The 17,161-nt window shown below is 43.8% G+C and overlaps 1 protein-coding gene across 1 annotated transcript; it reads right to left on the bottom strand.

Annotated features, from left to right (window-relative positions):
- Nucleotides 1–234: 234 nt before the first annotated feature.
- On the bottom strand, nt 235–16,385 carry LOC143963752 (zinc transporter ZIP1-like). The gene is made up of 3 exons (XM_077473480.1): nt 16,172–16,385; nt 3,392–3,522; nt 235–1,284 (listed from the first exon to the last, which is right to left on the bottom strand). Exons 1-3 carry the CDS (start codon nt 16,347–16,349, stop codon nt 604–606), a joined length of 990 nt encoding a protein of 329 aa, XP_077329606.1. The 5' UTR covers nt 16,350–16,385; the 3' UTR covers nt 235–603.
- Between the last annotated feature and the right edge of the window lie 776 nt (nt 16,386–17,161).

Below are 17,161 nucleotides of genomic sequence, written 5' to 3'. Positions count from 1 at the left end.
GCTTCAAAAAAAATTGTGGAAAGCCTTCCCAGAAGAGCAAAAGGCTATTATACCGACAAAGGGGGTTGATGGCAACGCCATACTAATTCCTACGCAAGTGTGCTGGTCAGGCGTCTCCAATACAATCCCATGATACATGATGCCACTTTACATGTACTATGAACGTCTTAACACAGTGTGCAATTTACATGATGTGCAATTAACCAGAATAAAGTGCAAAGTAAGGCACTGGGCTTTTTAAGCATAATCATGATTGAGGTTTAATGGTTCTTGGTGGCCACAAACATAAAAAATAACTATAATAACTTCCAGATTAAAAGTCATTTAAAAATAATCTTGATTTGTTAAAGCTCACAACATAGCAAAATATATTTTATTTCCTTGCAAGTCCTTTAGTGCAGAGGTCGTCCTCTTTGGCTCTTTGCAAAACAGAGTAAAGCACCAACTGTGTTGGGGAGAAAACACTTTTCAGTCAAGTATTTAAAAAAAAAAAAATAATAATAATAATTTGATACATATGCATTTTCTGATTGATGTAAACAAGAGGGAGGTAGATAATTAAAAAAGGTACATTTAAAAAAAATTATTGTAAGGGTTTCAGTATCAGCCTAAAAACCTGAGCGCTGCCATAGCCGAGAACCCCAGCACTATGAATATGACTTTAGGTAGGCGCCATCTGCTAGAGTTTAGTTCATGTGGCAAAATCTCTAAAAAGGTTATATAGACAAATGTCCCAGCAGCCAAGCCTTCTAGAATACTTTGAACAAGACCACTTCCAGCTGCTTGATTCTGAATCACCCCAATTCCTATAGCAATACCAATTGGCGACATAAGTGCGAACATGACAATGGACAGCACAAACCATTGGGTCTTCACATTGCTTTGCATTAAAAGCAGGGATAGGCTGACTGCAATTATACTCTTATGAATGAGGATTGCAATGGCTATCTGTAGAAGCTCTGACTGGGCATTTTGTAGTCCAATGGCAATCCCTTCAAATATAGAATGCAGAGACAAGGACAAGATGAGGATAAAACACCGGAAGGAGGAGTGAGCATTGAAATCCACGTGGAAGTGATGTACTCTGTGTTCCCCATCGTGATTCTGACCACCATGGGAATGGCGATGCGAGTTTTCTCCTACAGCCCGAGAGTAAGAAGGGCTGGATAACAGTGGTGCGGCCTCTTCGGTCATACTATGACTACATTCCAGGACAATGCGTTCTATAATCAAGACAAGCAGGACTCCGGTACCCAAGATGAATTCTGGGAGAGGATAATCTGTCTAAAGAGAAACAGAACATAAATCAGATTTTTATAGCTAGCCCTCTAAATCTAAAAGCTTTCCTTTCTTTTGGTCTAAACTAGTGGTTTTCAAACTTTAGTCCTTTGCTTGCCTTTATCCAGCTCTTCTCACTAACACCAAATGATGGGGCCCCATTCCTTCCACTGACACCAATGACAGGGCACTATACCTCCCACTGACACAATGTGGCAATATCCCTCACACAGACATGGGGGACAATTCCTCAAATTGACACTCAAAGATGAAGCACCATTTCTCCCACTGAAATGAAAAAATGGGGCACCATTCCTCCCACAGGCACCAACCACGGGTCACCATTCCTCCCACGGGCACCAACATAAAATGGCATGCCCCTGTTGAAGACCTTTTGTTGTCGAAATGCGTAGGGCTTGCATTTCTTGTACCCCACATTGCTTTTATGATATATTTTATGTCCGTTTTTACCTTGTGATCACTTGCTGTTTTTTAGGTCATTTTTTTATGACTTTTTCAATAAACCTATTGGTTGCTCTCTGACCTGCACCATCTGGAGTCTTTTTTTCATTTTTATTATTTATCATATCCTGGATATCTTTTAAATGCGAGTGCTTGACCTCTTGGACTTGGGCGACGCACTTTCCATATCAGGAGTTGCAGCTGACCGCGGAGCCTTGGGATGATACAGTGATGACCCACCCCCAGGACCTAAATGTACAACAAAATCTGATTGAGACCAGTCAGGATTTTAAGCATTTATGACACACTGTCATATGACAGGCGTGTCCAACTTTTCTGGTAAGAGTATACAACCTTTTCAGAAACTGTTATAACTACAGACAAGCTGTTGCTCCTGGTTTGATTTGTGTGGTTGTCCATACTGTAGCTGGGAGGATCTTCATTGAAACTTCACCATCTAACATTTGTGGATTAAACATTGGGACATTTTTTTACGATTTCTCCAGTATATAATCAGGATTTATGTATCTTCTGCATTTAAAATACTTGGTGTGTTGTTGAGCTTTATTGCTATTCCTTTTACTTAGTCACAGATTTTTTACACTGATCTATTAACTAGCGCTACACTATTTTTTGTATATTTTCAATTGGCTTTGAGTGTCAGCAGCTGATTTTTTCCCTCTCCTTTTTGGCCTTAGCGCAGTGTTTTCCCCCCCCTTTTTCCTTATTCGTTATGATCGCAATATGTAAATTCATAAATTCGAAAATAAGAATGAAAATCCAAAAATTTTAAATAACTATTATAGGCATTGGAAGTTCCTTTCAAATTTGGATGTTAGCGAACGTAACAAATACAAAATTTATCCGAAGTTAAGAAAATTATCTGAAATACCGAATCTAAACAAATGGAACAAAAACATTAAATAAACATTTTTCGATTAATTTGTAACTTTGGATGAATTCATATTTTTTACTTTTACTAGCAGCCAAATGTTAAAGGAAATTCCAATAGCTATAATTTAATTGCTAGCAATAGTCAAGTTAGTTATTTTAGATTTTCTATTTTTTTTTCCCCATTTTTAAATTTTCAAACTTATGAATATTCAAATTTATGAACAGTCGGAAAAATATTTGTTAAATTGGGTTTTCGTTAATTCAGATATTTCTGAATTTGTCGAAAATGCTGTAAAAAAATTCGGAACACAGCCCCAAACACACACCGAGTTTTGGTACGCGCACCCACACGCATGTCAAATTGGGAGCAGCGGCTGTGTCCATGCAGCTGCGTCCCAGTTAACATCAATAGGTGTATGCATTGATATGCCCCGTGTGAACAAGTCCTAAGGAACCCATCAGGTCAGAACAGGGAACTTTCACTCCTGGCTTTTAAAGGATCGCATTCTGGGGGTGTTACGCTGATCCTTCGTTCACTACCTAGAAAGCCACTGACCTGGACCAAGCATGTCCAAATTACAAAAGATAGTATGTACATGTTTGTATCCAGGACAGAAACTCACTAAATAGCATAGATGAGGATAACTGCTCCAAGGCGTAACCCTTCCAAAGCAAATTGGAAAGGACAACTCCTATACTTGTCTTCTGACCGGCATCCTTTAAACACACAACATGCAATTTATTCCATAATACGTACTATTATTTGCTCTTTCACCATAGCCTCCTTCATGTCACTGAGAAAGTCAGGAACGATATCCAGCAAACAGGCGGCTAAGAACACTCCCCCAGCTATGCAGCTAATAAAGCTCAACCACATCTGATGGATCGCTGAAAAGAAACAAAAAAAGGTTTGGTTATTATACAAGGAAATTGGATACAGAGGGAAATGCCTACCATGATAATTCTTTAATTGTAGATAAATGACCGCACTATACTGCTCTGGTGAGGTCTCCTTGTCCAATCAGAGAAAGCTTGGCACCCATGTTGAATGGTCGACCTACTGTGTTCGCAACGCAGCAGGGAAGCCACAGCACAAGCCCCAGAAGCTGGTAGAGATCACTGGAGTAGCGATGTATATTACACCGATTTCAAGCTTCCGAAGGATCCCACAGGTATGGTCTATGCATAGTTACGCTGGGCCAATGCAATTATGTAAAAAAAAAAAAAAATCCATACCCAAAATGCTCCAAAATGGAATGCTAAACTTCCTGCTACCAGCCAGGGATTGGACAGTAAAGAAGCAGCAGATGACTAAAGAGGCCATTTGCTGCTCACTTATCAGTTTCCCTTCTGTCAGCACATGTATCATATTAACTGTTGCCCCTCCCTCTTACATGGGTACTGATGTGGGGGAATTATAAGAAGCCGATATCAAGCTAGAGTTGGACACTTACAAAAAGATACAGTTACCTTTTTTAAATAGAATACATTTTTATACTTGCTTGGTTTCAGCTTCGGATATTAGAGAGAAAAAATATTTCCACTAGCACATTTCAAGTCATCTTTGTGATAAAGCACTAAAAGCCCCTCATTCCAGACACATATGTAATGTTCATTTCACAGTCAGAGCTTACCTTATATACACCCGACCCAGAACAATAAAGACATTTAGAAAATATATATATATATATATATATATATATATATATATATATATATATACACACACACACACACACACACACATACACATATATATATATATATATATATATATATATATATATATATATATATATATATATATATATATATATATATATATATATATATATATATATATATATATATATATATATATATACATACATATATACTTACACTGGTTCAAGATTTATTAAAACTGGTGCAGCTGTGCATAGTAACCAGTCTCTAACCTCAGCTCGATCCATCAAAGTGTTACTAAACGCACAACAGTAAAATCAGTCTGTATATGCAGTAAAGAATGTGTGTTATACTCACTGTGGAACCTAAAGGGTTAATCCTCTGCATTGTGTAAAAACAGCAGTTTGATCCTGTCTTCTCTTATCCACCCCTTCTTCTACTGACTCCAGAACGTGTCCTGATAAGACTGAGCCTTTGGAGTCAGGCTGCACATGCTCAGTTTGGTGTGTATTGCTAGAGAGTTTTGTTGGGATAGTGAATGTGATTTGCACAGGGCCAATCAGCACTGTCCAGACAGAGGGTCGGGGGTCCTGGATCCTAAAGGACAGCTCAGTGCAGTATGAAAACTCCTCCTACAAGCTTTAACCAGACACAGACAGAAGTCATAAGACTGCTATATACTGCTGATGAAAAAAGGCATTTAGCAGTTTATATTTACTAAAATAATTGCATTTCCATGCTCTGTGTATTGTAGGATACCAGATATAGTGAATGCAGGGTCCTGGGTTTAGTAACACTTTAAGCTCTCACAATAAAACCTAGAAGCCGATTGGTTACTATGCATAGCTGCCCCAGATTACGTGTGCACCAGTTTTAGTAAATCTCCCCTTTTGAAATTTCACAGGGAATGCAAAGCATTCTCCGATTTGACGAGATGGCATGGTGAGGACGTAATGATCTCCGCCTAATCCAATTTTCAGAATGTTTTACATTCATTAAGAAAATACAAAGCGCCCGTACCAAGTGAGCAACCACCCGTGTTCACCAAGCAGCAGGGCAGCTGCTTGACACAGGACCTAGCAGTGATCACTGTAGTAGTGGTGACTACTACAGTGATATTCAGCTTCCATGGGGATCCCAGACATATGGCACATACTTACACTGGTTCAAGCTGCACCAGTGTAACTATATAAAAATATCTATTCCAAAACCGCTACTTTAAAAAGTAGAACTATAAGCAAAACGTCCCCCTCCCCCATTTTGGATAGAGCAAGGGAGGGTTACAACCGTTAGATTTCCCTTCACTTCCTGTCCCAAACAGGAAGCGAGAGGAAATACCTGCAAATGAAGGGAATTCCTTGGGGACCCCCCAGGTCACCAGAACTAGTGTCCTCATTGGAAGACTTCCCCAGTATTCCAGTTATGGGGGACAATCCAAAATTCATTATTTATTTAATTTTTAGATAACAGTGAACAGGACAAATGGGAGATGATGAATCTCCCTAATGGGACACAGAACACCTGGCAGGCTTTATTGCGGTCTATCCCTCTCCAATATAATAAATAAACTGATTGCCACCATTACTAGTAAAAAATTTATAAAAATGCTATAAATCTATCCCCTATTTTGTAGACACTAACTTTTTATTTTTTGGGGATATTATAGCAAAAAAAAATATTACTTTTTTTCCCCCAAAATTGACGCTCTTTTTTGTTTATAGCGCAAAAAATAAAAACCGTAGAGGTGATCAAATACCCCCAAAAGAAAGCTCTATTTGTGGGGGGGGGGGGGGGGGGGGGGGAATAAAATAATAAAAAAAAATGCCAATTTTGTTTAAGAGCCACATCACACGACCTCGCAGTTAAAGCGACACAGTGCTGAATCAAGCCTCCGGGGCTCAAGTGGTTAAGCAGACTATGGTTTGTTAAAACATTACGTAGTTTTTTTTTTTTGGGGGGCTTGGTACCCAAAAATACATACAAGAAAAAAAAAAAGTTGCTTTTATAAATACGTGTTTTTAAGTTTATTCTGATAAAGGGTTTCGTCACAAAAAAAAAAAAAAAAAAAAAAAAAAAAAAAAGAGAAAAAGACGACAAGGGAATTTTTTATATAGTAAATGATTAACTAGAATGACGGTAACAGGATTTGTAAACAATTGCCGTTCATGAGAAATCAACCAGGATACTATTTATCAGAAGAGAACCCCCCCCCCCCCCCCCCCCCATCATCACAGACAGTGCTGACAGGGGAATCAATTGTCTGCTCCTGGCAGGGGAAGCCGTCTGCGCCAGGAGAAGATAGCGATTTATTGCTAGCTATAGCAGCCACTAGCAATAATCGCAAGAAAACCCAGCAGGCTGGTTGGACCCAAATTGATGGATGAACTTGGTACATTCAGCCTGCCCATTAACGGTTCTCAGCTGGTTGCCCCTGAACCGGCAGAGATTTGAACCGTGTATGGCCAGCCTTGGGTATGGCTACAATTATACTTGATTTATATAGCCCCAACATTTTGATAATGGGGTTCAGGGCATTCCCAAATACATACATTTCTTACATAGGGAATGCCTTAAAGAAATTGTTTACTCAACACTTCATATTCCTCATATGTGCCCCCTGTACCATGTACTAGTATGAAAAAGTCTCCTGAACAAAAAATGTGTGTGTGTGTGTGTGTGTGTATATATTTTAATTCCTCAATTAATATTTTTTGATCGTCTAAAAGAGTTCAGTCAGAGATCCGGTGACAGCACAGACAGACATCAACGTCATTGGACTCCTCCACCGTAACATCGAAGTTCCAATTGAACGCAACGTGTTCGGGGAGGAGCTATGCGTGACATCACCCGCTGCTGCCCTACAGAACTAACTCGATTGTCGGCTTTACATGCTGTGTTTTTATCATCTTTATGTGAATAGTTTGTGTTTGAACACAAAAAGCTTATCTTATACTTAAGTGGTGAGCACTTCGATATTTTCTTTCTACCCATGACCTGGCGTCCTTGCTGAGATCTAAGGAGAAATGAGAGACGTTTATGGTCCGTGTTAACCCTATTGATACCCACTTGCATGACCACCCGTTTGCACAGGGGTCCATGCCATAAGGTGAGAGTGATTAGTTAGACCGGAGGTGGAGGGATTGTCACACTACTGTGGGGGAAAAAAAATAAAAAAAAAAAAAAAAAGCTGACTTACGTCAGTGCTACAGTTTGAATTTAAAATGTATTTGTGTGAACTGTGAAGTTAAAGAGGAAGTAAACCCTGATGGGTTTACTTCCTCTTTGTCTCCCTGCAAAGGTAAAGCATAATGGACTACTATGCATCGCATAACAGTCCATTATGTGTCACTTACCTGACACAGGAGCCAGCGATGTCACCTCTTCCACGAAGCGCCCATCTTCTTCCGGGTATCGCTGCTCCGGCCACTCACATCGCCAGAGCAGCGATGGACATTACTCCCACGCATGGGAGCCGCCACTAACGGCATATCGCTGTTAGCAGCAGCATGCCCAGTGTGCCGCATGTGCCGTAGACAGCGTTGCCTGTCTTTTTTGCAAATATCTCCTAAACCGTGTAGGACCTACAGGTAAGCCTTAATCTAGGCTTACCTGTAGGTCAAAGTGGTTTGTAAGGGTTTACAACCACTTTAACTGACAATTGCGTGGGCATGAGACGCTGTACCCAAATACAATTTATGTGCTTCAATGTTCAGTGTCCTCATCCCTATCCCCCTGCTTCAATGTTCAGTGTCCTCATCCCTATCCCCCTGCTTCAATTTCCCCGGGCTTCAATGTTCAGTGTCCTCATCCCTATCCCCAAGCTTCAATGTTCAGTGTCCTCATCCCTATCCCCCTGCTTCAATGTTCAGTGTCCTCATCCCTATCCCCCTGCTTCAATTTCCCCGGGCTTCAATGTTCAGTGTCCTCATCCCTATCCCCGAGCTTCAATGTTCAGTGTCCTCATCGAAGCAGGGGGATAAGGATGAGGACACTGAACATTGAAGCCTGGGGATAGGGATGAGGACACTGAACATTGAAGCAGGGGGATAGGGATGAGGACACTGAACATTGAAGCAGGGGGATAGGGATGAGGACACTGAACATTGAAGCAGATAGCTCAGGATAGGCACTACAAGTCCCAGCAATGCAGAACCTAACACGGCACGTAGCTCAGCATGGTTGGTAAATAATGATACTAGGTAACAAGGGAAGTAACAGGTAGTAAAAGCGCTCTACTCTGATGTTTTATAACCCCAGGAAATGTAAAATATACAAAAATTAAAATGAAATTAGTGGGTGTGTTTTTGTAAAATCTGTGCAAAGTGCAAATCTTGTTAATTAGAGGACTAATATTTGCATTATTGTATCTGCACAATTTAAATTCAATTGTGACAAGCGTTCATATATATATATATATATATATATATATATATATATATATATATATATATATATATATTTTTTAATAGTATTGGCTTTTTTTATTTAGTCATTGTGCACTCTGAGATATATAACATTTGATAATTGATTTATTTTTACATTGTGCGTTTATTTTTCATATTGTGCGTTTTTGTTTTTTTTAATATGATTTTATCCGATTAATCGAAAAAATAATCGGCCGATTAATCGATTATGGAAATAATCGTTAGTTGCAGCCCTAGATCAAAATAAGTATGATCTTTATTTTAAAAGGTCCCTTTACAGGGGTGTGTAAAAGGAGTCACAATATTAGGCGGGAGCTATACACCGCTGTAAGGTTGTATTCACATCTGCACATGACACCCCAAACATGGCCAGCAGATGCCCATTTCTGAGCCTGGCAAGCGTTGGAAAGCCTGTGGTAAGAAAAAACGCAAACTTTATACCTGAAAAGCTTCAGGAGCTTCTTTGGCACATTTGTCACACATAGGACAGCTCATTCAAGAGACTGCTGCCCTATGTGTAACGTGAAAAAAAATAAAAAATAAAACCCAGCATGTTCCTGCTATGCTAGGTGTGAATCGGAGGGGCCTTTCAACTTTAGTTCTAGAAGGTTTTATCTCCTTCATGACCATTTTTTGCTATGTAGCACTGCACTGCTTGGTAACTACACGATCATGCAGTGCTGTACCCAAAATGTAATTTATAAAAAAAAAAAAAAAAAAAAAAAAAAATAGAGCTTTCATTTGGTGGCATTTTATCACCATTGGGCTTTTTATTTTATTTTTTTTATTTCTTGCAATATAAAATGGAAAAAGAAAGAAAAATTTTGAAAATGAAGTGCATTTACTTTCTGCTATAAAATATATCCAATAAAAAAAAATAAAAAGATAAACACAAAATCCTGTTTCCTTATATATAGCAGGTTAACCACTTTTTTTCCAAACTTGTTGTTTACAAGTTACTATAAAGAGGAGATAGAGTTTTTAAATAAAAAAATAAAAATAAAAAAAATAAAAAAAACAAAAAAAAAGAAAATAGTAAAGTTAGCCCTTTTTTTTTTTATATTGTAAAAGATAATGTTAGTAAATTGATACCCAACGTGACATGCTTCAAAATTTCACCCGCTCATAGAATGGAGGCAAACTGACCCTTAAAAATCTCGATAGGCGACGTTTAAATATTTCTACAGGTTACCTGTTTTGAGTTTACAGGAGGTATTTTGCTAGAATTATTGCTATCGCTCTAACGATTGTGTGAGCACGAAGGGACAGGTCACTTTAAAAAGTTATTTTTTTCTTATTTAACTTTGTATTTTTACACTGTCCCAAACAATAAATAAATAATCCAAAACCAATTTGGATCACATTTATTCCTATTACAAGGAATATAAACATTCCTTGTAATAGAAAAGTAGCATGACAGGACCTCTGTAATGTGAGATCTGGGGCCAAAAAGACAGCAGATCTCACATTAAGGCTGGGTTCACACTGCTGCGGGGGGAGAACCGGATGTGATTCGCACAGCAAATCACATCCGATCTCCGTAGCGCTGCGAGTTCAGCCATACAGATAGTATGGCTGAACTCGCAGCGGTCCTGCAGCAAACTCGCACGGGACCCTTTTTTGGGTCCGCAACGGAATCGGATCGCATGGGGGTTCACACCATGCGATCCGATTCCTGTGCGAGTCGGCAGATCGCACTGCGATATGCCGACGGATCTGGGGGTGTCATTAACATAACATTGACACCCCCAGCCGTCCGCATAGGGCAGTGTGAACTGCCGGCGGGAGGTATGCGATGCGGGAAAACGCCGCGGATTTGCGGCGTTCCCGCATCGCAGCAATGTGAACCTAGCCTTACACTTAACTGCAAAAAAAAATTCCCTTAAGGCTAGGTTCACATTGCTGCGATGCGGGAACGCCGCGAATCCGCGGCGTTTTCCCGCATCGCATACCTCCCGCCGGCAGTTCACACTGCCCTATGCGGACGGCTGGGGGTGTCAATGTTATGTTAATGACACCCCCAGATCCGTCGGCATATCGCAGTGCGATCTGCCGACTCGCACAGGAATCGGATCGCATGGTGTGAACCCCCATGCGATCCGATTCCGTTGCGGACCCAAAAAAGGGTCCCGTGCGAGTTTGCTGCGGGACCGCTGCGAGTTCAGCCATACTATCTGTATGGCTGAACTCGCAGCGCTACGGAGATCGGATGTGATTTGCTGTGCGAATCACATCCGGTTCTCCCCCCGCAGCGGTGTGAACCCAGCCTTAGGGCTGTTGGAAGTGACGTTTGACGTTGAACTGGATGGACTGGTGTCTTTATTCAACCTTACTAAGTAACTATGAGTTGAGTAGGAGCCATCATTCCCTCACTCGACACAGATCACATCTGCCTCAGATCAGAAAGGATTGGATCGTCTCTGCTGCTACCGATGGCTCTAAGTGGCGGAGATGACTGAAACGCAGCGGGATTGGGGTGGGCACCTCTCCCGCCGCCGATAAAAGTGATCTTGCGGCAAATCCACCACAGAGACCACTTTTATCTGAAAGCAATACCACCTGTAACCACCAACCAGTGCCACCTGCCACCACCCAGTGCCAATCAGTGCCACCTGCCAGTGCCGAGTGCCACCAATCAGTGCCCCCGCCAACCAGTGCCATCTGCCACCGCCAATCAGTGCCACCGACAACCAGTGCCACCGACAACCAGTGCCACTGCCAATACCAATCAATACCACCTGCCACCACCAACCAGTGCCACCGCCAATCAGTGCCAACCAGTAGCACCTGCCAGTGCCACTACCAATCATTGCCACCTGCCAGCGGCAATCAGTGCCATCTGCCACCGCCAATCAGTGCCACTGCAAATCAGTGCCACCTGCCACCACAAATCAGTGCCACCTGTTAGTGCCAACCAGTGCCACCGCCAATACCACCTGCAACCACCACCCAGTGCCAATCAGTGCCACCTGCCAGTGCCACCGTCAGTGCCGAGTGCCACCGCCAATCAGTGCCACCACCAATCAGTGCCACCGCCAACCAGTGCCACCTACCACCTACCAGTGCCACCTACCAATGCCACCTGCCACCACCCAGTGCCACCTGCCAGTGCCACCGTCAGTCAGTGCCACCAATCAGTGCCACCTGCCACCACCTACCAGTGCCAGAACCACCTGCCAGTGCCACCTGCCAACACCAACCAGTGCCACCTGCCACCGCCTACCAATGCCACCGCCTACCAGTGCCACGCCAGTGCCACCGCCAACCAGTGCCATCTGCCAGTGACAACTAGTGCCATCGCCAAACCAGGGCCACCTGCCATCGCCAAACCAGGGCCACCTGCCAGTGCCATCTGGCAGTTCCACATGCCTTCCAGTGTCGCCAGCCAGTTCCATCTGTTGCCAGCCTTACTCTTTCTGGTCAGCCCATACCCCTGATGTAACAGCGTTTCAATGGAGTTATTGACTGGGTGCTCCATTGTGAGTTAGGGATAGGGGGTGAAAAAGAGTGGCCTTACCCCGGGAGCTGGAAAAAAAAAAAAGGCTCCTAAATTCAAAGCAAAATTTGTCAACCCGTGTGTGTATATGTGTGTATGTATGTATGTATGTATGTATGTATGTATGTATGTATGTATGTATGTATGTATGTGATATATATATATAGATGTGTATAGATATAGATATGAGCAATGGCCGCTCATCTTAGAGCATGTGACCTCGCAATTAAGTTCAGTCAAACACGCATGTGAATCACCTCAGGGATTCTAAGTTGTCTGCATGGATCCAGACTGCTCACTGATGCTGTATCTTCATATACAAGACAGTAGAAAGAGACTCCGTGATACTAGAGCTGCACGATTAATCGTTAAGAATTGTTATCGGTTGGTGTACTTAATGCACCTAACCCATGCGAGTACCCTGTACTGGGGCTTTTTTGTTTGTACAATAAAAGTGTGGTAAATGGTATCATGCTATGGAGTCTTTCTACTGCTTGTATGAGGATTTAGAATAGGTTCACACTGAGGCAGCGCGACTTGCAGCGCAACTGCCTCAGGCGACCTGCACACGACAGCAGCAGCAACTTGTAAAACGACTTCTATATAGAAGTCAATGCAAGTCGCCTCAAGTTGCCCCCAAAGTAGTACAGGAACCTTTTTTCTAAGTTGGAGCAACTTGAGTCGCTCCTACTGGAACGGTTTCATTGGGAATGGGAGGCGACAGTCGCTTGACAAGTCATCCCAGTGTGAACCGGTGTCTTATCATATAAGGTCCCCCATCCGATAGTGTCCGCTGTGTACTGCGCATGCGCAGTACACAGCAACAGATTCCGAAAATTGCCTAGGATGAACGGCGCCTGTGCCGTGAGTCCAGGTTCTATCCCCACCATCCAAGTGGACATAGAGTAGGAATAAAAAAAGAGCCGAGCGCAGCGAGGCCGAGTCCGAAGCGTGGCGAGCGAAGCTCGCCCGCGAGGGGCCCTCTAATATTCACAACCTTGTGTCCGCTTGGATGGTGGGGCTACCACCTCCATTCACGGCGCAGGCACTGTTCAGCTTCGGAGATTTTCTGAAGCTTCGTCTGCTCCGTACTGCGCATGCAGACGCTATATGATGGCCGGACACTATATGGCACAACACCGGCTCTAAGTGGTTAAACTTTCCTCACTTACACAAAGTCTATTCCACTGACAAATTGTTACAATGTTTATACTTAAGTTCAACTGATAATGTTTTGATTTTTCCTTCCTTTCTTTTGATGGCTGAGGATTCAGAAGAGCAGAGAGAAATCTCTGCATAGAAAGAATTGGGAAACACTTTAGTCAAGATTGCGATAACAATTCTTGATGATTAATCGTGCAGCTCTAGTATCACGCTATGGGAGTCTCTTTCTATGGTTTGTATATAAGGATACAGCATCAGTGAGCAGTCTGGATCCATACAGCCAACGTAGAATCCCTTAGGTCAGTGGTCATCAACCCTGTCCTCAGGGCCCACTAACAGGCCAGGTTTTATGTATTACCTTGAGGAGATGCAGACTAGAATAGTGCAATCACTGAACAGCAAATGATATCACCTGTGATGTATTTCAGTTATCCTGCAAACCTGGCCTGTTAGTGGGCCCTGAGGACAGGGTTGATGACCACTGCCTTAGGTGATTCACATGCGTTTGACCGAACTTAATTGCGAGGTCACACGCTCTAAGGTGATCGTTCATTGCCTGAGGGTGAGGAGCACCTGAGCGTGGACACCACAACATGTTATTGTCACCATTATACCTTTAAGGGGTTGTATAGGTTTGATTTTTTTAAAATAACAAACATGTTATACTTTCCTCCACTGTGCAGTTAGTTTTGCACAGAGTGGCCCTGATCCTCCTCTTCTGGGGTCCCATGACGGCTGTCTCGTCTCCTCCCCGCTAAAGCTAACCCTCTCTGGGAAGCTCTTTCCCCGAGGGGGTTAGCTTGCGGGCATGCTCCCATGTCATACACTTGGGCGTCCATAGACGCCAAGTCTATGACTTGGTCCCGCACCGCCCCCCCCCCCCCCCCCCCCCCGGGCGGCCGTGTCATTGGATGTGATTGACAGCAATGCAAGCCAATGGCTGTGCTGCTATCAATCTATCCAAACAGCCAGACTCAGTGGAGAAGAGGACGCTGGGGATGCGCACAGCAGGTGAACAAGCTCAGGTAAGTAAAATTGGGGGGGCTCATGACAGCCAAGTGTTTTTTTCACCTTATTGCATAGGATGCATTAAGGTGAAAAGACATAAATCTTTACAACCCCTTTAAAAAGGGACTTTATACCGATTATGTTGGACTGAACTGCGTTTGATTAGAACGTCAGTTATATGCACTATAACACTTTATGATTCACGTTTGTGGCATTAATTGATAGAGATTATATATATCTCAGAAGTTACATTTTTGGGTGGAACTCCGCCTTAAGCTCAGTGTGCTTGGAGCCCCAACTATAATCACTCTGAATTCCCAAAGAAAACATCGACCTTCCTAATCTAATCTGCATGGTGTGAATTTTGGCTGGTGGGAGGAGGGGGGATGGGAAATCATCCGAGTGGTTAACATGGATGCAAGAACCTTTCATGATGGCCATACATGTAATGATCCGAAGAAGCAATCCTTAACAGAATCAGAAAATACAATTGAATCTTTGAAACGGACACATACAGACTGTAATCAATCGATGCATCAAAGTGATTCTGAGTGGTCTGCAGAGAATTCAATGTGATTGCTCAGCATATGCAACATTGAATGATCTTCGTGTACCAGGTTTACAACTGCCAATACAACCTCATCGTACAGTGGCTACTTGTAAGGTAATGGATGGGTTGTCTTCATATTACATGGTCTTGGCAAAGCTAAAAGAGATTGTGCAATCTGACTGTACAGTGGAGGGTCAGACGGTCACCATACACATTACAATCTGCCCAAACAATCCACTTTAGAATTACCAACACTTTGTAATATGAAGATCTACCTAATCCAACCAATTACCGTTTCCAATCAAGCAGTTCCTTACACTCCATAGCTGATGTTAGATCTCAAGGAGATCGTACAATTAGATTGTATAGTCAGCCTTAGGCTCACCATACAATCTGATTGTACAATTTCGTTTGGGTCTACCCTTATGGCCCCTTTCACACAATAAGCCCGCTCGGATCCGCCTGTCAGTTTTTCAGGTGGATCCTTAACGTGAATGGGGCAGAGGACACTGAGTGAAATGCGCGCTCCCGGTCCCTGCACCCCCGAGCGTAACACACTCCCGGTCCCTGCACCCCCGAGCGTAACACACTCCCGGTCCCTGCACCCCCGAGCGTAACACACTCCCGATCCCTGCACCCCCGAGCGTAACACACTCCCGATCCCTGCACCCCCGAGCGTAACACACTCCCGATCCCTGCACCCCCGAGCGTAACACACTCCCGATCCCTGCACCCCCGAGCGTAGCACACTCCCGATCCCTGCACCCCCGAGCGTAGCACACTCCCGATCCCTGCACCCCCGAGCGTAACACACTCCCGATCCCTGCACCCCCGAGCGTAACACACTCCCGATCCCTGCACCCCCGAGCGTAACACACTCCCGGTCCCTGCACCCCCGAGCGTAACACACTCCCGATCCCTGCACCCACGAGGGCAAATCACCCCCAAACCCTGCATTTGTGATGCTAAAAAATAAAAGGGGGGGGGGGGGTAAGAGAAGTCTTTTTTTGGGGGGTTGGAATTGTGTGCCCGGTGATCTTTGACCTCTCCTGTAGATCTCCACCTCTGGAAGGTCCCCCACCCCATGTATACAGAGGGACCCACATGTGACATCCCCAGTCCATGCGGATCCTCCATGCATGGAAACATGGTACAGGTAATCCCAATCCCAGCTGTCACATGACCAGATCCCATCACATGACCGCAGAGTTCCAGAAGTAGAGAACTCACCCGTCCCAGAGGCGGCCCGGAAACATCGGATCCTGGACGGAACCAGCCCAAAGAACAGGGTGAGGAGGAGCAGACCGAACAGACAGCCCAGCTTCACCTGGAGCAAGTACTCCATGCCGAGCACCGGGGAGGACACCGCACCGATCACACCGGCTCCCTCCGATACTCCAATACTCATCCCCCATGTGACTGTCCGCCACACAACCCCGCCCCTTCGCTCTCTAATCCCCGTCCCTCTGCTTTCTACTCAGCCTATCCCCGGGCTGGGGGGCGGAGAAAGGACCCGGCAAACATCCAGGCTACGCCCCTTCACTCTGGTCTAATTCAATCCTGAGGTGGGGGCGGAGATAAAGTGTGCAGAACGTGTCCCGGGGCTGGGGGCGGAGACATACTCAGCAAACATTCCATTCTCTAACTACGGTATTACAATCCCGGATTGGAGGGAAAAAATACACCTGGCAAGCATGGCAGCCCCGCCCATCCATTCTATACTGATCTAAAGCCTAGGCTGGGGGCGGAGACACACCTCTAGACCCCGCCCCTCCACTCTATACCGAGCTAACCATCCATACATTATCATGACTCCCAACTGTCCCTGATTTGGAGCAATGTCCCTCAGTCCCTCTTTCCTCCTCACTTGTCCCTCATTTTGGTCTGATCTCTATAGCGGTATATGAAAATGCACTTTTTATCTTTCAAAAAGTGTTTCTCAGTGCTAAACCTTCCACCTGATTTCTAAATTGTTGTATTTGTAAATCCCAAAAGCCAATATAAAGGAAATAGTTACACAGCAGGGGTGCCGATCAGTGTTGCCAAAATTTACTGGCACAGCCACGTTTTTATTGGCATATCCAAAAGTTACAAAATGACAGTTTTAGCGTAAATTTCAGCATTTAGGCTACAAACAAGTTACAACATGCAATTGGCAAAGTGATTTAACCACTTGCCGACCGGCACACGCCGATGTACGTCGGCAGAATAGCACAGACA

This window comes from Lithobates pipiens, unplaced genomic scaffold (assembly GCF_037356315.1).
Source record: "Lithobates pipiens isolate NorthernLeopardFrog02 unplaced genomic scaffold, aLitPip1_a1.2 Scaffold_8, whole genome shotgun sequence".
Classification (NCBI taxonomy): domain Eukaryota; kingdom Metazoa; phylum Chordata; class Amphibia; order Anura; family Ranidae; genus Lithobates; species Lithobates pipiens.
This window is presented reverse-complemented; position numbering and strand designations above follow the sequence as displayed.

What these genes read in the sequence shown, in the direction of transcription:
- LOC143963752 (XM_077473480.1), bottom strand. Translation starts at nt 16,349, where the DNA reads ATGAGTATTGGAGTATCGGAGGGAGCCGGTGTGATCGGTGCGGTGTCC. An exon ending in CCGGGCCGCCTCTGGGACGG is followed by an intron (nt 3,523 to 16,171) that starts GTGAGTTCTCTA and finishes GTTTCTTTTCAG; the next exon opens with CGATCCATCAGATGTGGTTG. An exon ending in TGGTGAAAGAGCAAATAATA is followed by an intron (nt 1,285 to 3,391) that starts GTACGTATTATG and finishes GTTTCTCTTTAG; the next exon opens with ACAGATTATCCTCTCCCAGA.